At 36.4% G+C, this 23,976-nt stretch overlaps 2 protein-coding genes across 8 annotated transcripts in view; one reads left to right on the top strand and one right to left on the bottom strand.

Annotated features, from left to right (window-relative positions):
- lrba (LPS-responsive vesicle trafficking, beach and anchor containing) overlaps nucleotides 1-14,976 on the top strand; it is a 283,565-nt gene extending 268,589 nt beyond the window's left edge. The window contains exons 53-56 of the mRNA XM_088633176.1: nucleotides 5,591-5,692; nucleotides 6,352-6,548; nucleotides 12,586-12,737; nucleotides 13,397-14,976. Of these exons, the coding sequence (XP_088489302.1) occupies nucleotides 5,591-5,692; nucleotides 6,352-6,548; nucleotides 12,586-12,737; nucleotides 13,397-13,487 (542 nt within the window). The 3' untranslated portion in view covers nucleotides 13,488-14,976. The remainder of the gene's footprint in view (nucleotides 1-5,590; nucleotides 5,693-6,351; nucleotides 6,549-12,585; nucleotides 12,738-13,396) is intronic.
- A 1,367-nt stretch (nucleotides 14,977-16,343) lies between these two features.
- The window catches only part of dclk2a (doublecortin-like kinase 2a), an 83,939-nt gene continuing 76,306 nt past the window's right edge, over nucleotides 16,344-23,976 (bottom strand). For 4 of the 7 annotated variants that reach the window (XM_088633168.1, XM_088633169.1, XM_088633170.1 and 1 more), the window contains exons 16-17: nucleotides 23,439-23,552; nucleotides 16,344-18,897 (exon numbers count right to left, since the gene is read on the bottom strand). In XM_088633168.1, the coding sequence (XP_088489294.1) occupies nucleotides 18,625-18,897; nucleotides 23,439-23,552 (387 nt within the window). In that variant the 3' untranslated portion in view covers nucleotides 16,344-18,624. Of the gene's footprint in view, nucleotides 18,898-20,662; nucleotides 20,676-21,460; nucleotides 21,546-23,420; nucleotides 23,553-23,976 lie in introns of all 7 variants that reach the window. The other 3 variants (XM_088633171.1, XR_015938063.1, XM_088633172.1) reach the window with 3 other exon arrangements.

The raw sequence follows: 23,976 nt of genomic DNA, 5'->3' as shown, positions 1-23,976 counted from the left end.
TGGTGAGGGTGCTAGGCAAGGGGAGACAGATGTAGAAATGCAGGGTGAAAGACACTAATACTGAATTAAAACAGACTGGACTGCCATCTTGTGGTAAAACTGGGCAGTACATGATCATTATTACTGTACTATCTTAATGTAATGTAGTGACAATAATTTAAAAGATATAAGAAAACAGTTTTTTGTTATGCATTGCCAGAGTACTCTATATGTAGTCAATAATATATACAACTTTACGTTAAAAAGTGTTCATCAACGTGTTTTTAACTTTACGATAAAAACTGTTTATCAAAATATATTTAATCTACTTCGATGGAATAAGTTTTATTTATTAACTTTTAAAGCAACTTTAATGTTTTGTATAAAACACAGTCAGAGAGAATAAGATCATTTCAGTTTAATAATTGTCTACTAAGCACATTCATGATTTTGTAAATGTTATAGATTGTGTATCCCTAGTTGTTATAGCTTAAGTTTTTTTTACTAGAATCAAAATTGGACCAGTTTTTTGGTCAATGGGATAATTATTTCAAGACATTGATTAGTTGCCTCTTTGTGGGGAAAAAATCAAAACAAATGTTTTATTTAGTAAAAACGATTTAAAGGTAGTCAAACAGTCAAACAGAATGAGCTGTCCGACGTATAAAGACTCGTGTTTCAGGTGAATGATACTCTTCACAGATTTGGGATGTATATATATACTATATTAAATTGTAATCAGATGTTAGCTTAATGTAAACCAAATGTTCACCAATGGGCAAAGTTAAATGATACATCAATATATCAATTTTATTAATCTTTTGTTGTAGAAATCTGATTATGAGCTTTAATCCCAACAATTGTAAAACATAAATAACATTTTAAATGTGAAAGATACATTGTAGTGTTTTTTAAAGCAGTTTTTTTTTAATTAAAGCACTTTTTTTATTCATTTCATACAAGCTGTGGCTGCCTGGCCTTATTTGTAAGTTAATAGTCTTGTCAGAGTTTTTTAGTGGGTTTGCCTTTGCCTGTCTCCATCAGGACAGGAGAATAATTTGTGAATTTGAGTCTTAAGTAGTAACACTAAAAAGCTAAGATAAGGGTCAAGTAAGTAAAATAATTCCCTTATGAATTTTAGCTCCTATACCCCTCAGAAATGGGACATTCTGTCAGAGACAAAATGCACTTATGCATGATTACCTTATAGCTAACATGACCAAAGAGAGACAGACTTCAATGGCACACATTCTGACTGGTTGTTGATTCCCAGTTTATTCAAATTAGAAGTTGCAAGTGGCTGTCTGCCTTGGAAAGTGATCACACATAAAAAAGAGTGATTTGCTTTAAACTCGTGGCTTTTAAATCCCTTACCTTATGATTACTTCACTTAGTAATGTTGCTGAATTAAAATGTTTCTGAGGAGAGAACATTTTTATCCTTCAATGGTCTTTAAGGTAAATAAACCATAGATATTTTAGTTAAACTATTAATGATACTGTTCCATATTAATTTTATTTTCCCTTATTGTAGAAAGTTATTATATGCAATTGTACAGATTTTCTTTTTTGTTTTGCTGTCTTAAGAATGTACATACAACAGTAATCAATTTTTAAAATGATTGAGACTTAGCATAATATATAACATTACGTACTGTAAATCTTTTATTTAGGTTTTCCAGTTTCTATTCCTCTCCTACATTATGTCTTGTTTTACTGGTATTTTGCTCCAGAATCAATAAGTAGCTAAGTCTGGGCCTGTTTCAAACATTTCTGGCTACATTCAGAGTTTCTCTTCATTTTAACAAGGCCCCTGGTGATCACCTAGGTTCTGCGATAAACGTTTTCTGATAATGAACTTCTAATGAACTCATTGCTGGACCCGAGAAAGTTGTTTCACTGCAACCTTTTCCTCAGATCAAAGCGGCAGAGTTTCAGAGGGAAATCCCTGTTAAACAAGACAATTATCAGTTGACTGGCTTCTACTAGTTGTTGGAAAACAGAACAGAAGTTTTATAATCCCAAAGTTACCTTAAGAAAGAGCTCCCGATGGTCCTGGAACGTTTTTCATTCAGTCAATCTCCAGATGATGAGCGATGGCTTTTTTCAAAATGTTTTTTGTTTTTATTTTTTTTTTCAGTGCCGTCTAGGGTTAAGACGATTGAGAAATTGAATTGAATGAAGTGATCATAGACAGGTTTTTAAACTGAGTCTGTGGCTGACCATTTCACCTTGTGTATCAGAGGGTTATGAGCAGTTTTCACATACAGTATATTGTACTTTACTCGCAGAACTTTTTCATAGACATTACCATTCATTATCTAGGACACATTTTTAAAGCTTGACAGTATTTAAAAGTTTTTGTTCTTTGTCCAGAAATAACAGCGCAAACATCAGAAACTCCACTCTCTGGAACAGACACACTAACCTGCTTAGTGATGACATCACTTCACTTATTATTAGGATGTGTTGTACTGATGTACAGTATAAAATATCACAGCTGCAATGAGAGGTTCTATTTTTTCCTGTTAAGTTCAACAGATTGGAAAGGTTGAGCTTTTAAAAAGCAAATTGTAAATGAAGATAAGTTGCTTTTAATTTCCTTTTTATCTTTTTTTTTAATGGAAATGTTACAGTGTCTAATAGGCGTCAGTGCTGCTAGTGCGTTAGACAAATGAAATCACCACCTTGAAACTGAGACAAACAAATATGTGAATGTTTGTAACATACAGTAAATCCAGCTCAGTTTTCATTCAGGTATCCTTCAATTTACGAACAAATGATGTGCAGATATAGTTAGGGGCATAGCATACTGTTGGTCCAAGCACCCTACATCCGTGATCAACACCAAATCCTACACTTTTTATACATATTTTGTGAAATAAGAACTTGTTTTTGCTATAACGAGCATTTCTTCCATCACAACTCCTCCTACTTACTGAAATCAGTTTTCTGGTGTCTTTAATCTTAACATTTAATAAAGAAAGCTGTATACTCTTAATTTATTCTTTATTTTTTTGCAGTAATAAGTAAGGTTTTATTAACTGAAACTAACATATATGGCTTCTTTAGTAAAGTTGTATTAAATAGCATTACTGTACAATATAAAGTATTTCATATATGGAAAGCAGTCTTGTAGAGTAACTCAGCTTCAATGTTCAGTAATTAACATAAAATTAATATTGTTGTCGTTGTAAGGCTTTTCTTCTATGCAAAGTCAATTCTGTAAATTATGGCATGATTTCTCTGGGATTCTGGAACCAATCACAGGGATTTACATATCATGTCATGGGAATTATTTTTTTTATTGTGTTCTTGGAGTGAATTACATTTGTAAATTAAGGAATGCCTGTAAACATTTTTATGGGGTTAAACACAAATGTAAACTTACTAAGACTTTTATAACTTTTATTAAAACGTTTTATTTAAAAAGACTTTCAAAAGTTTTATTAAAAGTTCAGATGCGGAACATTTTTTTAAACATTTTGTTATTTCCCGGCATATACTGTATAGTCTATATGTAAACATCAGGTCTACACGTTTGTTGCATATAACGGCCAAAAATGTGTTACATAAATATAAATGCATATTGTAAAGCAAGCTGTATTCAGTAAAATTTTCTGATGAACAGAATATAGTAAAAGATTCCTTTTTCTAGTCAATGAAAAGTAGTTGGTCATGATCCAAGAATGTGAAGTTTATATCCTTGAAACTGCAGAAATCCATCTTTAAACTAATTCACAAAAACACTTCTTCATTTTATACTCTTGCACCTTTTGATAAAATTATCATTCATCTATTCACCCCTTATCTGATTTCTTCATGCATTTCCATCATCCATTTTCTAATCTCTTCATTCAGTTCAGGGTCACCCTGGACGGGACACCAGTCCATCACAGACATAAACATGCAACTGTTCTCCTAGAAGCCCATTAACCCATCAGTATGTCTTTGGACTGTGGGAGGAAACCGACCCGAACACAGGAAGAGCATACAAACCAGCTAACAGACAAACTAACAAAGATAGCACCCCAGGGCAGAACTGAACCCCAGCACCACAAAGCAGCAGTGCCAACAACTGCGCCACCATGCCTCCCTCAAGTATATATATATTTGCAATTATAATAACATGCAAAATGTCCATTATTTTATGTAAATTAAATGCTGAAGAGTAGCATAGTCAATATGCTATAAACTTGTGTAACTACGTCAACAATGGATGTGCAAATAGACCCCAAAGTTGATTAGTTAGTCCTACTACTTTTTAATTCACTGCTATATACTGTAAGTACTGTATGTAAACATTACCTATTGGACATAAAGTTTCTTTATGCAAAAATGTTTGTGGGAATTTTTAAATTCAGTATCTGAAAGCATGCATGTTGCCTGTTAAAGAACATCATATATTTTAAGAAATATGTTTGCCTCTAGTTAAAGCAATGAAATTCAAGTTTCAGGTTTTTGACAGGTCTTCCAAAACAAGTGATTCATGGTCTGTGTCTGTGAAAACCGCTAGGTCTTGAGTCTCAGCTAAACACTGCATTTTTCCAAAATTACCTTCACGATGTCTTGCATCTGGTTTTATTTTGGGGTTTGGGGGGGTTGGGCATGTATTGGTGGGGGGGTTGCTGTTAGTGACAAGTGCTACAGAAGGAATGTAGTCATGGGAATCAGAAGTGTGTTCTGTATGTGAGCACTGGAGCTGTGAGCCAGCACTACAAATTGCTCAGATTGTATCAGTCAGTGGGTTAAAAGCATGCCAAGAAAACAGGCCATACTGTCCAGTTTTGGGCAGAAGCGTTCAGTTTTTGTGCAATAAGCTGAGTTATAAGTTAGAATCTTGAGGGTACATCTTCTTGCACCCCAAACCTGCTGACACTCAAATTCATAAGCATCATGCCCCACTGTGAGGAATGGCATCTGTCAAGCCAAGTCATAATCATTTTCTTGACGGAAAAACCCAAATTCGCTTTGTATAAAAACTTGATCTACTACTACAGCCTTCAGAAGCTACTTGCAGTTAAAGATCAGTCCCCTCTTCATGTACAGTATATGCATAACATGAAGACAAGAATAATTCGTAAAATCGGGAGAAAAAAAGAGCACTATGCCTGACTACTGAGAATTGTAGGATAAAACTGGAAATCAGGCCTCATCCGGAATGTGAACTACAGGTTTAACTTGAGTTAGTTATATATTTATAAACAATGCAAGAAAGATATAGCATCAGTGTCTTAAAACATTTTTCATGCAAAGTTGCAAGTCCAGGGTTAAATATATTCTTTTGTGTATTGTTTGGTTTCCCTGTTGTTTTGGATTCTAGACTACAAATAGATGTTTTACTAGTTTAATATCACCAGTTTAAAATCCCAAAACACAAAGTCTTGGTTGGCTTTTACAGTATGTGGAAAATTCCTTATTTTAAGGCACACTTGAGTGTTGGGATCCCCCTGGTGGCTGCCTAGTGATAGCCACATGAAAGCATAGACAGTTGTCTTGCAGCAATGTGTCATTAATTCAACTGTTCGGTAAAGCTGACAGTTTCTGATATGAATATTGAGTTTAGTGGTGAGTATCTGGCCTCACTGTGTGAATGTTTTTCTTTCTTCCAGCAGAGTTTGTCACTCCTAGAGCCATACTGACAGGACATGACTGCGAGATCACCTGTGCCACAGTGTGTGCTGAGCTAGGCCTCGTCATCAGTGGCTCCAAAGGTAAATCTGGGAAGGTGTTTTTACTCCCAAGTGTCTTAGAGAAAGGTTAGATCCTTTTTCAAGCAGTTTTAACAGACATTAAATGTGATGAAGCAAATGCTTTGATTGGCCATCTTTTCACAGAAGGGGTTTAATTGTTAACCTTGCTTTCTGCCGGTATATAATTATTTGAATATTTGCGTAATTTTAATTCCCAAATTATTGAATAGTAATGATAGCTTTAGGTTTGGGCATTCAGGTTGTTTGTGTGTTTGACTGTGGCCACTCTCATGATTACATTTTGTAACAAGGCCTAAAATAAAAGAGATTTTTAACAAAGCGGTAATTTGAGTGATATCTTCATGGCAAAGCTTTATCTCTATTATTAATAAGAATATATAATGTGTGACTTAAGTAAGCATGCATTATCCTTGAAACCAACTGGCCAAAATTTACCTGCTACTGTTGTTAAAACTCCCAGGGATAACTTAATCAAAAATCACATTTATTCCTGCCGTCAGTACCATAAGTTATTCAATATCGTAGCATTTGACATTTTTCAGCTTGGGGAACTTTATTTTCTGTTCTGTATTTTTAAATACTTTAATAAAACCAAGTTTCCCCACAATGTGGAAGCCCCAGTTTCTTACTACTGTCGTCCTTTCCTTCCTTGTTCACAGAGGGCCCTTGCCTGATACATTCCATGAATGGCGATCTCTTGCGAACGCTGGAGGGCCCCACAAGCTGCATGCGGCCCAGGCTCCTGCAGGCGTCCACAGAAGGGCACTGTGTGGTGTATTATGACAAAGGACACTTCTGTGTCTTCAGCGTGAATGGGAAGCTGCTGGGCCACATGGAAGTGGAAGAAAACATAAAGGTTGTCATTCTATTGCTATTAGAAAAAAAAGAAACAGACAATTGTACCTCTTCATTGTGGAGACAGATAAAAATGACAAACTCTTGCCCCTTTTCAGTGGCTTACAAGCTTGTTACTTATTATTTTGAGTTTGAATTGTTCTTTATAAGAAGGTCTGTGTTCTCCCTGGCCAGTGCATTTCACTAAAAATGTAACATGAATCTGTTTTGTTCATGCTCATTTGTTTGACTTTTTTCTAACATTGATTTTTTCCCCTTATTTATTTTTAGTGGAACTATGTTTTTCTTTCTTGTTCAGAGAGCAAAGTAGTAAGACTATAGTTGTGGGACAAGATAGATACATTCTTTACATACGCTAAAGAGAGAAAAAATGTATTCCCTCTAAAATCTCATTTGTGAACATTTGGCCTTTGAGCTTCTGAACAGATTTATTCTGGCTTTAGTTATCTGTCAAATATAGAACAATCCCTGTGGTATTTTCTGTCTTTCCTGAAGGACTTGGCACATGTTGCCTAAGGCTTTTCAAGCTGACCCACAGCAAACGCACAGACATGCCTTTAAACAGCAGCCGTCCTATTGGACTTGCATCTGAAATAGTCTGGAGGGATTTTTTTTTGCCTTTTTTTCCCAGAGCCTCTGTGCTTCATCATTCTGGCCGGCAGTGGTGTGATTAAAGCCTGGCATTTAGATTGAAGTCTGCCTGCCCAAAGGCACTTGGAGATACCTCAGCACTGGTGGAAAAGGAACTTGTAGGTCAGAAAGGAACTCCTCTGGGTCCAGGCTAGTTGGAGTGAAAGCTCTTTGATTTGCGTTTCTAATGTCAGGGAACATTGCGAAATTGCAGGATGTTGACATTGGTTACCATTTACAATCATCAAGCACAGGAGGACAGCTTTCTTATTCATCCAGAATAGTGCTAGAAAATTACAGAGAGACTTCCGGTCTGCCTGGGAAAAAGCCAGGACCTAATCAGAGTTGCACACCTGCTTTTTATTTTGAAAGCTGTGCTGTCTGTGAGACCTTGTGCTCCCTCATGTTACATAAAATGTTTGATTCCTGGTTAAAGAGGAATTTTATGAGGAGAGTTGGTTGTTTTCTGTAAGCATGGTCTCTATGATACAGGCTGAGGGCGGAGGGACGTTGCTTTGACTGACAGAAAAAAGTGGAAGTGACTTGACATTTAATTGTGATCTCTTCCTTCCATAAAGACTGCAAATCAGGTAATATATATAATCCTTGCAGTACTGATTATTTTTTCCTTGTTTTATGTTTTTAAACATACTGTATGCAGTGATATCTTTAGATCAAGTATAAAGCAGTCTAAATCTTCCAATACTAAAAATGAAACATCTTCTTTAAAAATTGTATTGTGTGAACACATCAGTAAAAAAAAGATGTTTTGTTCTACATAGAATGTAAAATGACAAAAGTGAATATATACTCATGGCCAGAAGACTCAGGGATCAGTGGAGGATAGCCCTCAGCTGCTCAGCAGTGTGCATGTCCTGTCTCTGGCCTAGCCATGGCAGCTGCTGCCTTTAGTTTCCTTTCTTCTTTTCTTTATATATTTAAGAAGCTCTTCTTTCAAAAAAAAAAGTAGAACATAAGATTGCAAACAAGAGCACGCCTTTTGTCCTACAGTATCTTGCCAGTTTGGTTGTTAGTAACTTAATTGTCCAAGAATTTATAAAGCTGGTCCTTCAAAGGGCTGTGCTCAGAGGCTAGCCCCATTGTGCATGAACAGATACAATCCTGAATGTAATGCCTAACGTGTTAACTTCAAAAGTATTGAAGCCATTCATATTTTCCATTGCATTGTGTTGGAAACATGCAGGTCTATTTTCTTATGTCAAATCGGTGCATAGGTTTGTACATGTGCATTAAAGACTCTGCTTAAAGGAGAAGTTTATGTAAAAAAAGCTTCCTCATGCAGAGGAGGAGATTAATTTGGAAACTTGGAGACATGCTGAGTGGATTACATAGTGCAAAAGTATTCATATGAAAGTAACCGTTTTTACAGATTTTGTGTATGTAATGGATTGTATTAATGACTCCATAAATTAGGCCTTCACCTTTGCCAGACATCATAACAGCAAAAAAAGACTATACATAAAAAAAGAAACGGAATAAGAACCTTATGTGGTTCTATCTGGCATTCTGCTCAAGTATGACATTGCTTAATATCAGAGCTGGCTTTTTGATATTTGACTCAGCGAGGCCATATTGGACACTTTGGAGAGGTAGTTTTTCCAGAACTTGCAGCCTTGTTAGGCAGTCCCAGAGAAACACTGTGATTTATATGCCTGGCCCTCCCACCTGGGCTATCCCAGTACTGTGCCAGGTTTCCAGATTCCCACTGAGCTCTGTGGGGCTTTGCTGTGGTGTTTTATAGTGTGAACACTGTCTTACTGGAGAGTCTACACTCTCAAGATACAGTCAGTCAGGCCTTCTCACCAATACAAAAATATCATTAATCAGAGAATGCGTAGTGTGTGTCTGCTTTTAACGTCAAGAACCTGCAAATATCAAAACCTTTTTACAATATGTTTACATGTTGTACAGTATGTGCGTTAATATGTGTAAAGCATTATATGTTCCACATCACATGTGATAATACAGACAATACAACCAAACAGTTTAGTTTGGGTGGGAAAAAAAACAGGCTTGTGATTTAACAATCTTTAGTTCACATCGATCGGGAGGTCTAACAGGATTGTTAGCATACAGTATGGCAAAATAAATGGCTAAAATTTCAGCACAAGATTATTGGGCTAAGTTTTGCCTGAAACATTGAATCAAAGCAGTGTAAAATGTTAAACACATTTGCATCACTATGTATATGACCATAAACAAACATCTCTGTTTTAAAAACATTAAAACAGAATCTTTTAAAAAATATTTAAAAACCCTGGGGTGACAAATTTTATTTTGTATTACTCAACATTTTTGATCCTCTTGACCCTAGACAGAAAATTACTGAACTAAAACCCCAAGGTTAATGAAGTTCTACAATTATCAAGCATGGCAGATTCATTTTGACACCTGAACTAATTGGATGTCTTAATACACTCATGTTAGAGAACTGATGAGTTCCATGATTTATTTCAACTTCCAATTCAGTTTTAAGCAGGAAAAGGACAATATGTGCCTTTAATTGGCTTGGCTTAAATTGTGTATATAATTGTATTGTATTGTACAGTACCAATTAATTTTGTACAGGATGTTGTGCAAATCCATTTACTGTATGCGTCATTTGTCATCTGTTGACCATCATATTTGCCTAGAAGGTGATCTTCAGCTTACAATTTGAATTTTTAAGTTAATAGGATTTTGTACAGATAGGCCATAAATACTTCTTAAGGCAATTTTTTTACAGTACAATAAAAATAACAAAAGCTAATTATAAAAGTGCATTTATACTAATAATATGGCCAAACATTATAGTGGAAAAATATCAGTCTGGTAAAGAGGATTTGAAAGCAGAAAGCTACTCGACATGCATAGATGTAAGATTTTCTAAAATGTAGTCAAACACTTGAAGTGAAACAGTGCATTTCCAAACCATGCTCTTACTGACAAGGGCATTATATCAAACTACAAGGATATTTGATACAAACAAAATCAACCTATTCATTGTTGCTTTGCTTCACTAGTGTTCTATACCAGGCTTAGGAGAGGACCATAGATCTGTTCTCAGTAAAACAGAATTTGATTTTCTGAAGAGTCTAGGCAGCTGTGTGTATTATTTACTTTTGATTTGTAAAAAGCTTGGGTTCATTTGATTTGATTCTGAAAGTAAAGGCAACATTTTCAAGTGCGCTTTAGCATAACCTGCTATATATTGAGTTGTAGTTTATTGTGCAAGCTATTTTTGTTGTATTGTTACAACGAAAAAATAATTCTTCAATTTATAGCTGAACTGACACCTACAAATGGTATGGGTGAAAGGTCAAAATCAAGTACACAATTAGAATATTTTGTACACATTTGTCAATTATTTTGTAACTTATAACATTAGCTTAGTTGGTTTTTACTTTTAGAAAACTAAGGTGTATTGTAAGGACTTTCTTTTGTGTTGGAGTTATGAAATAAATCCTTTTTAAATTCAGTAATATAAAAACAAAATCAGCATTTAGCCACAGGGGCATAGAAGCATTAATGGAAAAAGAGGACAGGGAGTGGGTTGATTTTTAAACATTTTTAAAAATAATTTAATTTGCAAATCTTCAAGCACTATACCTGTGAAACTTGTAATAAAACATGATAAGCACATTTTAGATTGCTGGGCACTCGAAGAAGATGCAAATTAACATACGTCCTTTGAGTAGTCTCCAACCCTAGTACTCAAGAGCCCCAATCCAGCTAGTCCTACAGGTCACCTGTTTCTTAAAATTGGGAACACCTGTAAATTATTCATCATGTAATCTGTTTAATTAAGAGAACTGTGGAGGGTGCCATTGGAATTTACAGGTGTTCTCAATCAATGTTCTTGTTCTCTTACCATCTCTAGATTACTTAATGTTACAAATGGCCTGCTTAATTGATCACAGTGAAATTGTTCCAAGTCTTTGTGAATTTATGATTAAATGGTGACCAATGAAAACAGCTGGGCTGGGGTTCCCCAGGAACAGGGCTGGAAACACCTGCTTCAAATTAAATGGTGTTTTACTACAGTATTTTGTGTGCTGCAAAAATATAAATATACACATTTGAGCAAGCTTATAGAATAATTCATTGTGATGTCACAAATAACTTTAAATACCATTGGGTTCATTCACATTTTAAAGTGCTGCAAATCTATCCAAGAACTATTAATCGTGAACTGTTTTCCCATTTATAAGAGTAGCACAGCTTTCTTTGCACATCTAACAAGTATGCAAGTGCCAGGCACTTGCATACTTGTTAAATGTGCAAAGAAAGCTGTGGCCAAAGTTTTAAATCTATATGCAGCGTGTATGTTATCATATACACTATATTGCATTACACTGGTTTCTCTAGGGCCCCTTAAATTTTAATACAGGCTTTATTGCACCTAGAAAACCAGATGACCAGGATAAATCTCCACTCTGGTGTTTCTCAGTAGGAAACCCCATTGTTGCATTTCAAGAGGTCCACTCCTTGGCTGAGATCCCTCTACATGCTGACTTGTCCTTCAGTCAAAAAAAAAAAGGTTCAGCCCTTTTTGGCAGATGACAAAATGTTGTAAAGCCTTTTGCCTTCCAGGACTTCAGTTTGATAGTTTGAGCCAAGGACTGTTGTGGAAAGTCTGAAGCAAATCTTTCTTTCACCTCTGAGTTGATGGGCATGGAAAGGTGGAATTGTTGCTGAAAGTCTCTGGCCTTATTCTAGATTCTGGTGAATCTAGAACTATGCAGCAGCAGGCAGACTTTTTTTAGACTCTAGAGCTCGTAAAAAATACTGCATGTTTATTTAAAACAGGGTTTCAAAGCATTACATATGTTTATAGACTAGTGAATGGTCTCTTCGAAAGAAAGTGGCAGTGACCCAGTGTATTTTGCAAAGCAAATACTAAATGTTATGTTCTGTACTTTCCCATCTAGTGAATCAAATTCTATGTGCTTCTGAATGGCTACTGTCTTTCAGCAGGTTTTAAACTAATACAGTTTTTGAATTAGGCTAAAGAGACATGTATTTTATGTTATTTATTTTATTAGATTTAGGTTCTTCACTATTTCAAGATACTGTATCTATGTATAGCCTATGTGAGTGGCCTGTTTATTGTTAGAGCTTTGAAGGTACATGCAAGCACAAAAATTAAATTAAACACATTATACCGTGTGGACATATCAATGGATCAGTAATTGTAATAAAAAATAAAACATTCTAAATTAGATTAAGGCAGATTTGAATAATGAGCTTGAACCTCTTGCATCATGTCAGTCAAAGTACCATTTAAAAGTTCTGAAGTATTTTAGAGTGGAGTGTGGTTCAGTTCTAGTGCTTTGAATGGTTTGGATTACTTTTCTGTTTGCCATGTCAACTGTATATGTGAAGTTAGTAGTTTTCTGTTCCCCTAGGCTATCCAGCTAAGTCGCGATGGACAGTACCTCCTGTCAGGTGGGGAAGGCGGAGTGCTCACCGTCTGGCAGATTCATGACCTCAAACAACTCTTCACCTACCCAGGCTGTGATGCTGGGATCAGGTCAATGGCCATGTCACATGACCAAAGGTAAGAGATGATGGCACAACTCAAACTAATAGTGCTTGTATGAAACATCAGTCCTTACAAGGACCCATTTATTTATTCTGAAATATTTCTTACTTTAAAATATTACTGTTGTGCTTGGAAGCCTGTTCATCTTAGTGACTTGCTTTTTTTTTCTCATTTTAAAAGTACATCAGTGCTACAAAAATCCAGTAGTCAAAATTGAGAAGTGAAAAAAACAGGAACAGTGACTAGCAATATTTATAAACCTGTGAAGGACCCATGTTGTTTAAGTTCAGGCCCCTGGGAACTAAGACATTGCCTCTACTTGATCACACATTTTGATGAAGCAGACTCAGCATGGTACAGTACTTTTCAGTAATGTATCATGATGTTTTTACAGTAAAATAACATCTGATAGGCTCGTACTGTACATACACTGGTTTGCTTATTGACTGCTGGCCCCACGTGTCTTTGGATATCGAACATTCTTTCCTGTTCAATATTATTTTTACTTATACAATTATTTTTACTTGAGTATTGTTTCAGTGACTGCAGTTTAGCATCAAAACAATACTCTAAGAATAGGAAATTGTGCATAGTTATCTTAAATGTTATTATTCACTTCTTTGCTACTCCATGTGAGCACATAATTATGATCTTTTTTCCCTTGTTTGTTCTAGGTGCATAATTACTGGCATGGCATCTGGAAGTATAGTACTGTTTTACAATGATTTTAATAGATGGCACCACGAATATCAGACTAGATACTGAAGGGAAACCTCAAGGATCAGGACTAGCTCTAAACAATTGCTGTGTGAATAAGTGTGCACATCAATTTGCAATCCTGCCATGTTAATAAAGGCACTACTCTATATACATTTTCCTGAATGTAACTTACAAACTGTCAAAAGAAGCAACCTATTTTTAAATGGTTAATGCTATATTTTGTAGATCCTATTGAATTTCATAATACAAATCTTAGGACTGGGTTCTATAGGTATGAAAAAGTCTATTTTTTAGCTGTAAAAGTCTATTTTGATCTCTGTGTAAGACAAATAAGGGTTTGATTGGTCAATAGTTAATTATATTTCCATTGGTTGTCTTTAGAAATTGCTTATATTTGCTTACTTGGGGAAATGGGTTCAAAATATGTGATATGGAAAAAAAAACTTGAGTTTGTGTTTGATCACATTTTTCATAAGCGTTGTGCTACCTTGTCATACTTTACTGCCACTGAAGATGCCTGGATAAGAGCAATATTCTGTTCTGAGATGGTTTTGATAAACTCTCTGTTCATTAAGATATCAGACTAAGCACTGTTAGACTGCCACAAAAAGGCAAATGATAAGGGATTTCTTATTTTTACTTATCTTTTTATGCTCAAAAATAAAAAAATCCCTCTTTTTTAAAACAGCATATATATATCTTTCATTTGTATGCATGATTTGTACTGCAGATAACAGATGTCAAGTATCAACATAAGTATCTTTACTTCTAAAATAAAAATAGGAGACAAGGCCTAGTACTGTAGCACTAAGAGCTTATGTGGTCATAAAGAATTCAATGGCAGTTAATGGATTCTCTTTTTCAAAGGGGGTATTTTTAAATCTCAAAATTATTTTAGGGGAAAAATTAATAACGTTAAATATTTTGCACAGTAAATCACATTCTTGTAAATTCAGGTGACTAGTTTATACAAAGGATTAGTCATCCTGTAAACTGATATAACCTATGTATGTATAAAAGGTTATTTTTAGTCTGGGAGTAAGTAGTAGAGCCGGTCTTGGCATAACGGTATCATCCAGTCAGCACCAGCTCTTCACAGTGTTCAGTGTTACCAGTGTACCACTGAGTTCACAGCCATGGGTCTCCTTGGAAAGATTCAGCACTAGTCTGAATAAGCAAAGACATATCAGAGGGAGCCTGTTACCTTTTTTCTGCAATGCTTGTGGCTAAAAAAAATATGCATATATAAAAGTTTGTGAAAGATGTGCATCAACTTTGGTCTGTCTATATCCCATAATGTGTGCATTCATTAATGTTGTCAAAATACAACTGATAAACATTCCATATCAGTTTATTCTTTTTGTAAAATCTTGTTTGACCAGTGTGGGAAAAAAAAATCAAATACCTGGTTATTAATGCAACTCCAAGACTACTGTATTTTTATGTATCACTGAATATTTTGGTAATTGATTTGGAATGAGGTCTTTTGATGTGTGATGAGTTTAAACAATAAAAAGGATTTGTAACTGAAAAATATCTGTGTATCGTTTTATTTGTTTTTATGAAGTCAGGAATAACTAATAAGCTGTGCATAAAAATGTTTTGTGGGGCCTACAAAATGGAAGGAAATGGAATAATGCCAAACAAAACAAAAAAATCAGACCATAACCTGATGTACTGCAGATCTGGGTAAAAAAATCCTGTTGTAAAATTATCTGGAACTTCCTCTGTAAGTGCCACTGTTTCTTAGACTGGCTCATTAAAATTAGAGACACAATCAGTTAATAAGCAGTGTTCACTCCATTCTAAAGAGATTCAACACTGTTCTGCTATAAATTCCCAATCGAGAAAAAATTAAAGAAAAAAACAGCTGATTAGTCGGAATGTGCAGTAAGTATTAAATACTGTACAAACAGTGCAGCTGAATTAAAGGCAAAAATGGCTAATAGGTTTTTCTAGTAAGACAATGGTAATGTACTGTACACCTGGTTTCATATCAAGTTTAAGCCCGCTTAATGTTTCCATTATAAGATAATTTAAAACCATACATGTGTTGGTGAACTTCTACCGCTGCACCATCAAGAGCATCCTCACCAACGGGATCACCGTGTGGTATGGCAACACCTTTTCGCGAGAAAGAAAGGCACTGCAGAGAATGGTCAATATGGCCCAGAAGATCATCGGCAGCGGTCTCACCAAGATTAAACAGCTCTATGAGGACCGCTGCCGTGGTAGAATTCTGGCCATCACAGAGGACAGTCACCACCCCGGGCATGAGCTCTTCACCCCACTGCCCTCAGGCAAGAGATATAAGAGCATACGGACACTTACCACTAGATTCTTCAATAGCTTCTATCCACAAGCAGTGAGATTGGCGAACACATTTAGCCATCCCCCTCGGACCACACCTACACCATCACCATCTACCTCTTTATGATTTCTTATCTATGGCACATCTCCAGTCATTGTTTACACGTCTGTATTGTTTACATTCAAACTGTCTACATGTTTACTTGCACATTGTCTACTGTTTGTTTGTATATTGTCTTGATGCACTGTTTTTTTACACTTGTTTTACAATCGAGAGACTTTCTGTAAGTAAGAATTCCATTGTACCACTACCGGTTACATATGGCAATAAAGTTCAAGTTCAAGTTCAGAATCTGATGTATTGTATGCTGGAAGTGCCAGAAAGGATCTTCAGTCCTGATATAACCAACAGAGGAAAAAAATGTTAATAACCTCTTTTTTGTAATATTATGACATATTTTGGTTAAAATGATTTCCCTTATGTTAACTAAAAATCAGTACTATGATAAACCAGCAGTAAGTTTATACATTATTGACATACTGTATCCCAACATTGTGCAGGGTATTGTTCAACAAAATAAAAATAATAGATTGAGTCTTTCAGGAGAGATTTTTATTGCATGAAGTTCTCAGATTTATTGTCCTAATACATTATAAAAGATTGCAGTAAAACCAACAAAAAAAATGTACCCTAAAGAGAAATGAAGATCAGAGCCTATTAAGGTGAGCTCTAAAGTAATCATATTTTTGTTCTTTCACTCATCCACATGTTCTCTAAAGTCAGGATCTCAGGGTGAAATAGGCCAAACTGCTATATGTACATCTAAAATGAACAACCAAAAAGGACATGACAGGAAGTTGGATTCTGGAAGCTAGATAGGCTATTCCAGATGATTGTTTTGCCTGGTTTCTTATGCTACTGATTTATGTTGGGATGTAGTAGAGAAGGAGACATGCAGCTAACAACAGCCATTCAAGCATAGTGTTAGTTTTAAACCATTTAAAATTCAGAGGCAGAAACTTCTACACAGGAACCAAAAAAATAAAATTTAAATACAGCAAAAAAAAAACCCTTTTAAACTCTAGAGCAACCTATTTTTTTAGTTTGTACAAATAAATACCTTTATTCAGCTCATAAATGAGACTTCATCACTTTTTCTTCCTCCGGTCTAAACAATGGTTTCAGACAGGTGTATGCACATTTACAGGACTTGTACCAACTTTATAGTCTTTCATTCTACTGGTTTTTTTTTCTATTTGCATTTTTTTATGTATGCCTCTATTTTTGTCTGGTGTAAAGCACAAGTTAGCATGATAGAGCAAGAGTCCAGATCTGACTATTTCTTGAAGTAATGTAAATTATTATTTTAGAACTAAAAATAACTTCAAAGATCTTTCTGACTTATTCAGATTTAAATTGAAATCATGTCATATTTCATATTCCCACAATCTAGCATGTGTATACAGTACATAACAGTTGGTTAAATTATGTACAATTTTTTGGGGAAAAAAATAATCTGAAATAATTTAGAAAACCTATATGAAACCATATTAACCCTCCTTTCCACCCGCAGATTATATCTGTGTATATTAGGGTTCTCCCCAGGAATTTTCTTTATCCATGGGACCGAATTTTAACAGCATTCAATTAAACTCAGATCTACAGTACCATGGTCTACATTAAATAATGTCTGGGCGCAGTAGCAGTACAAAATCATCTTCCAGGTAATTATAAAACATATATATAATTTCTTATATTTCATATAAGGAATTACATACAATGTTAAAGGTGCAACTAAATCAACATTTGAACATACTGTATAAAGAATCTGCAGGCTCAGCAGATTTTGCTCTATCCACTACTGCACATGCCCTTTATTTTCCAAATTGGTAAATTCACATATACAAATCCAGTCAATTTTTTACAGAATGTGTATACCTTTGTTACTCCTATGTGGAAAGAAGAAAAGATTTTAACCTTTTATCAGGCGAGGTCATCATTCACCAGTGCTGGTTAGCTCAGTATGAGCTACCTAGCTTTGCATTTTTTTTTCCTGATTGCATCTCCATCTTGCTCGTGAATGGCGCCCTCTGGTGAAGAAAAACATTAAACACACACAAAATGCATAAGCTCCCAGATCAAATCAAGTATCCAGTCCAGATCCTGGAGGGCCAGTTTGTTTACAGGGTTTCATTTCAGCTGGGCTTCTACCACCCTGATTCAGCTCGTTATTGACTTACAGGACCAGCTGAACAACTTCTCCCAGATCTTCAAGTGCTGCAGCTTTCACGAGGCCTGACTAACCCGCAGACACACTGGCTCTCCACTGGACTTTGGGACAAACAGGTGCTGCACTTTCCCTGCAAAAGTAAGGGGTGTGTGCTCCCTCTGTGCTCTGCAGCCAACACATAAACAATAGATATTTTTCTTTAAGTTTTCCCTCTTTTCGGGTACTTTTAAAATGTTTTTCTCGCTGTTATTCAACAAAATAATCATTGTTCTTTCAATGGTACTTTTAGATTTACAAGATATAAAGAGAAGGGTTACACATACTTTTCTTGCCACCAGTACAATCAACTCTACAGTAATGCAAGAGCAGGGGGACGCAACTGAATAGGCCTGGGGAGAACCCTTTTTATATGTCAAATAGCAAAACACAATATTGAGTCTTGAAAAATAAGATAAAACACTTAAGTTCACTGTGCTAGAGCAAACCATCAGAAGTGGCCAGCTTCAGAAGGAGCAGGTTCACTGTAACAGAACAATGAGCCTCTACATGCGAGAAGCAGATCAGGAAGAAGAGAAGATGGGGGGTCACTCAGCCCTCTAGCAGCGTGCTTCCTTCAGCTTTCCTGGGGGATCCCCAGTGTCTCAGGGCTCCCCTGCCTCAGCCTCAGCCTCAGCCTCAGCCTCAGCCTCAGCCTCAGGGCCACTCGCCGTGCTCATGTGGGTAATAGTGGAGGGAGAGGCCAAGGACTGCTGGGTAGACTCAGTGGGGGCGGTGAGGCAGGCAGCAGAGACGGTGCTGGGAGTCTTGGGGTCCTCGGGCTGGGTGGGTGGAAACTTCTTCCCCGATCTGACCACACCGGCCTCTTGACCGCGCTTGCTGACTAAGATCTGCTTCTCCTTATCTAGAGCCGTGTTCTGAAGAGAAGCACAAGAGAGGGCGGGGAGGGGGAACACAGGAAGCACCAGTCAGTCGCCCGGCAGGTGGAGTGGAGGTGCAAGTTTAAGTAAGAAGAAACAAAACCTCCAGGGTCAATCTACAGTAGAAACAGAGCACATTACCAGTGTCCTTCTCATGTCTAGAAAACCAAGAGGGGTCCTGAAACTGCAAACTGCCACGAGGAAGAAGAGCGTTTGCGGTTGGTCAGCTCGCTGTCTTAATGACCATTCGTAAGTGACATCAAGAGTGGGTTATGGGGGGGGTACTAACAAGATATCAGACTCCTCTTGTCAGAAGTATACAGTGTGTGGGGACATGCAGAGTTAGGATTTGCTCCTGTGAACTGTGCACTGTCATTAACTTTCATACTAAATGAATAAGCCAATGACATGAACACCAACACATGTAGGATGGCTGTACTGTAGCTTTTCTTTCTTTACAGTAGACTGACCCAAAACAAAGCAAATCATATTTTCATTGCTGAGCATGCAATTTTAGGGGAAAATGAGAAACATCAGTGATATACGGCACAAAAAGAGCTTAGTCTCTTTCACTCCACACAGTCCTAATGCTTCTTTAAATTACTAAAAATTGTTAATGCTGGGAGCAATTTCATATTTCTTTCTGCTTTTTAATGATTTTCTATGCATGCTAATGATATGTAAGTTTACAAATGCACATGAAAGATGTTTACCTTGAAACTATTCTGACTAGATTTCATATCACATAATATGAAATTAATTTGTCTTTTTGCAAGATTATATCACAATGTGAAATGTGATGCTTTGCAATTGACCCGTGGTGTCAGGAATACAATGGCCTTGGCTATAAAGGTGCCACAATTTGAACACAACCATTCATGGGCACCTCCAGTTTCACTACCACACAGCACAGCTCACCAAACAGTGGAGAAGGCCGGGTTTATCGCCACAAGAGAATTTAACACTATCTAGGTGAGTAACGTCACCTTCTATAAAACACTTGGTAGCAAATAGGCCCAGACACATACAAGACTGTTTTACCTGAGAAGCTACATTCAAGGTCTGGTATCACAGCATCCAAGTACTCATAGTAGAGAGAACAAAAGCCCACTGTTCCCATGTTACTATCCAGGCAACTGTGAGTGACTACCAAGCCATCCTAAAGAATTCAGAAAAAAAAACTTCTGTACAAAAAACATACAGTGGTTAGCCCTGCGGGGCCCTCTTTCAATTTCTGGAGTTTTATCTCCACAGAGTTTGTATGTTCTCCCTGTGTTTGCATGGGTTTCCTCCAGGTTGCTCTGGTTTCCTCCCACTGTCTAAAGACATACTAGTGGGATAATTGGCTTCTGGAAAAGTTGGCCATGGTGCGTTTGTGTCTGTGTGTGTGGCCTTTGATGGACTGGCGTCTCATCCAGTGTACCCTGCCTTATGTCCATTAATTCCCGGGAAAGGCTCCAGCTTGACTCCCAAGTGGTTATTGAAAGTGATGTGATAATATACATTGGTCTCTTACTGTCCTCTTAATCCTTTAGAAATTCTAGACTTGTTTCATGCATATAGTATTCACTTTTTATAACATGGGTTATAAAGGTGATGGATTACAGCCTACTGTGCTATGGAGCATCATATATACTTAGAAGAAAAATAAGTCTGTAATTTCTGCTTCAGAATAATTTCTCATTTTCCCCCTTTTCAGAAAAACTCTGTTATTGGAACTGAGCAGCAGAACAACAGCACTGCAGTGAATGTTAGTACATACCATGGCCTTGGAGCTAATCAGAGGATAGCAATGCAGGCATTGGAAGGGGGCAAGAGGGAGAAAGCAAAGGGACAGAAACTAGTCTTACTCAAAGCAGAACAAATACGTTTCACATACGCACAGTTATAAACACACTTCTCAGGACTATTAGGCATTTGAAATCCTACAAATACCAGTGAAGCATGGGGATTTATTTGTAATTTATGCAATTTACAAAATTAGGCAACATGTAAATTAATTTGCTTCCATCTCCATCCTCGCAGAAAAACCAATTGTGCTGTGCAACTCCAGCACTCAACACAAGGTGGCACCAAACCACAGGTTACATGTGCCACTTGGTTGAATTGTTTTATTTACTGCTTGACTAGAGAGTGATAGAAGGAGGCAAATGGAAGTCATCCCCCTTTGAATTAAGGGAGGTTTTAGCAGGAGTAAGGACATTTCTGCAACCTAGCGTGCGCAAATTAAACTGCACAGCCAAAAACAAACTCTAAAATAATAAGAAAAACAGCAGCAACAGTCTGACAGAAAACAAACATAAAATTAACACATAATAATTCACATTAATTCAAATCAAACAGCATGAAAGTGTGCGAATGAGACCAACAGTAGCCCTGATGGCCAAGATTAGACTGAGGCAGAAACCTGGCATTGAAAGGGGATAACCCACAAGGCTGTAGAGTGTTGTGACAGATATACAAGGGGCAAGCCATGCAGACTGGAGACTGCTGGAGAGTTAGAGTTTCAGGTCATTATTTTAAGTTATTGTAATTGTCACAAGGAAAGGCCGTTGTGTACCAAGGGTTCGGCTCCGGGTTTTTTCCTGCAGTCTTGAAAGTGTGGGGAAGAGAGGAAGCTTGCATTTCTCCCTTTACAGTTCAAACTGTCAAATGAAATTTCAATCAATTATCAATTTCCCATCGGGATCAATAAGGTCTTATCTATTTATCTAAATTTACAACAATAATGAACTCCCATTGTCAGTGTCAGGTCAGTGAGCAAACTGCAGCTAATGCGACCTCCCATTCCCACCTCCCAATCTTTATAATTGCTGTGAAGATCCATATGAAACCGCTGCCTCCCATTCACCAATGGTCTGCATCCTGCAATTTCTGTTTAACAAACCGGAAATGCCTGCTACCTAAACCATGCTGCCAGAAAGGTGTGAACTCCAGCCTCAACCAAAGCTAACCTAGCTGGCTGTAAATGGATAATTCTACCTGTACGGTATATCCATAACTCGCTGAATGAATACAAATTCCTAAAAGGCACAGGGACAACAAAGACAGTTCACAAAGAAGGAAGGTGCATGAAATTGCTTGCAGATGGATTACTTGATTAGTAGGAACGAAATGTACTAAGTGAATGATGGTGGTATTACTGCAACTATCTCTGTAGTTTTTCTACTGCTAAGATGAGGGTCCTGAAAGAGAAAAAGAGGGTGGGATAGTGAGCCTTCTTCTTCTACATCCGGAGGAGAGATTATGGAAGTTCCACAGCAAAAATAAAACATGGTAGTGTGGATGAGAAACCTAGGATTAACAAAGAGAAAGGGAGAGGATGATAAACAAGAAACAATCTGTGCCTGTGCCTTTAGGAATCATAATCATCTTTCAGCTAAAGACTCCCCTTTCCATTGAAAGAAAAATTACTGTTTTACTATTCCAATTTTTAGATTCAATACACAATAGTACTTTGTTACTTGTGCAGAATGTTCCTTTTTTATCATCTGGCTTGTAACCGATATAACAAAGAAGTGGTGGGGAAATCACTCAGAAACAAACCAAGACATTTTTTATGGCCCAAATATATAATCCCTTTATATTTAAGTATTTTTTAACTTTTTGTATTGAATATAACTGACAATTAGAGGTAGAGTGAAAACAAATGTGTACAATAGACTGTAAACTACCATTAAATTCAATAGTTTCATACATATCTTTTTGGTAGCAATATTTTCTCTACCAAGCAAACTAACCAGCTGTGTAATGCATGCTTTATACAATAATGGAATAAATGTACCACTTAACCAATCTTCCTATGTGACAGATCCTATGTGACAGCAGGCTTTAATTTAATAACTTCTTAACTACAGTAAACAAATAAATTAGTTCCTAATCCAATATTTGATGAATAATTTTATAAATTAGTAATAATAATCTGTGGGGAAAATATTAACAATTTCTTTGTTGCATAAAAAAGAATTCTACATCTTCTAATTACAAAAAAAAATGATATTCTCCAGCTCAATGGAAGATGCCACTGTCTCAATTAATGCAGTTGATGATCATGCGTGCAAAGGTATTCAGACGTTAGTTTTCACATTTTGTTGCTTTAAAGCGTACAGCCATGAAAGGCTGAATGAAAATTGAACTTATCTTAGCCTTAGAAGTGATTCATTTTGAGCATTCAGATTTTGAATAAAATATTTTTTGAAAAATGTGCGTCATTTTCTAATTTCACAAAATGTCTATCTACAACACATCTAACAGACCTTAATACTTTTAAAAGGCACAGTAAAGAATCTTGAGAAAGATGCTCTTTTAGATAAAAAGTAAGACTGATCAATTTGATCTCTGTTACTAGAATGACAGTTCTGTTTCTGGAGACTAATTATAATCAGTCACATAGCAAAATCTTCTAAGAACCATGGAACAGGCATAGTATTTTCATTACAAGTAGAAACTATTTTCCTGTTCAAGTGAGCTGAAATGCTTACAACATTTTTGCGCAATTTCCTAGGGCCCTGTGAGACTAGCAGTAATCTTGTGCTTACCATTATCACAGACACACCAGCTGTAGTGTTGTTCTGCTTTGGTGCTGCATTAAAGTGCTTCTTTAGTTTACCTGTGACTTCCATCTTCATGTTGTTCTCCATAGCAGCATCATCCTGCAGGGTGACAAACACCTGTCAGCACAACCATAGTCCCTCACAGAGCACAAATACACTGATAGGGCCATTTTAAGTGCCAAAATTCAGCCGCTAGTTACAGTATATTGTTTGAGATGTGAAACAACGGGAATGAAGTGCAGTCAGACCTGAATACACGCTGCATTAGGCTTTTTAATGAATTATTTCTCATTTTGCAGTTGCATTTTATATTAATCTCAACTTCAGAACATTGTTTATTTACATTAATGACAATTTTGTTATCTTTAAACTGTTGATTTCCTGTTCAGTATGCATGGCAAAATTATATTTTCATTGCTGGTGTATTTGTTTCCCTGTGATTTGTTTTGATTACAGTTTTCAATTACTGTATGTACTGTATGACTGGACTTTACAAAATAAGCATTTTTTTATGAAAATCAAA

Source organism: Lepisosteus platostomus, chromosome 1, assembly GCF_059453375.1.
Source record: "Lepisosteus platostomus isolate fLepPlt1 chromosome 1, fLepPlt1.hap1, whole genome shotgun sequence".
Taxonomy (NCBI): domain Eukaryota; kingdom Metazoa; phylum Chordata; class Actinopteri; order Semionotiformes; family Lepisosteidae; genus Lepisosteus; species Lepisosteus platostomus.
The sequence above is the reverse complement of the archived record's forward strand: the minus strand, read 5'-3'. Positions and strand labels throughout refer to the sequence as shown.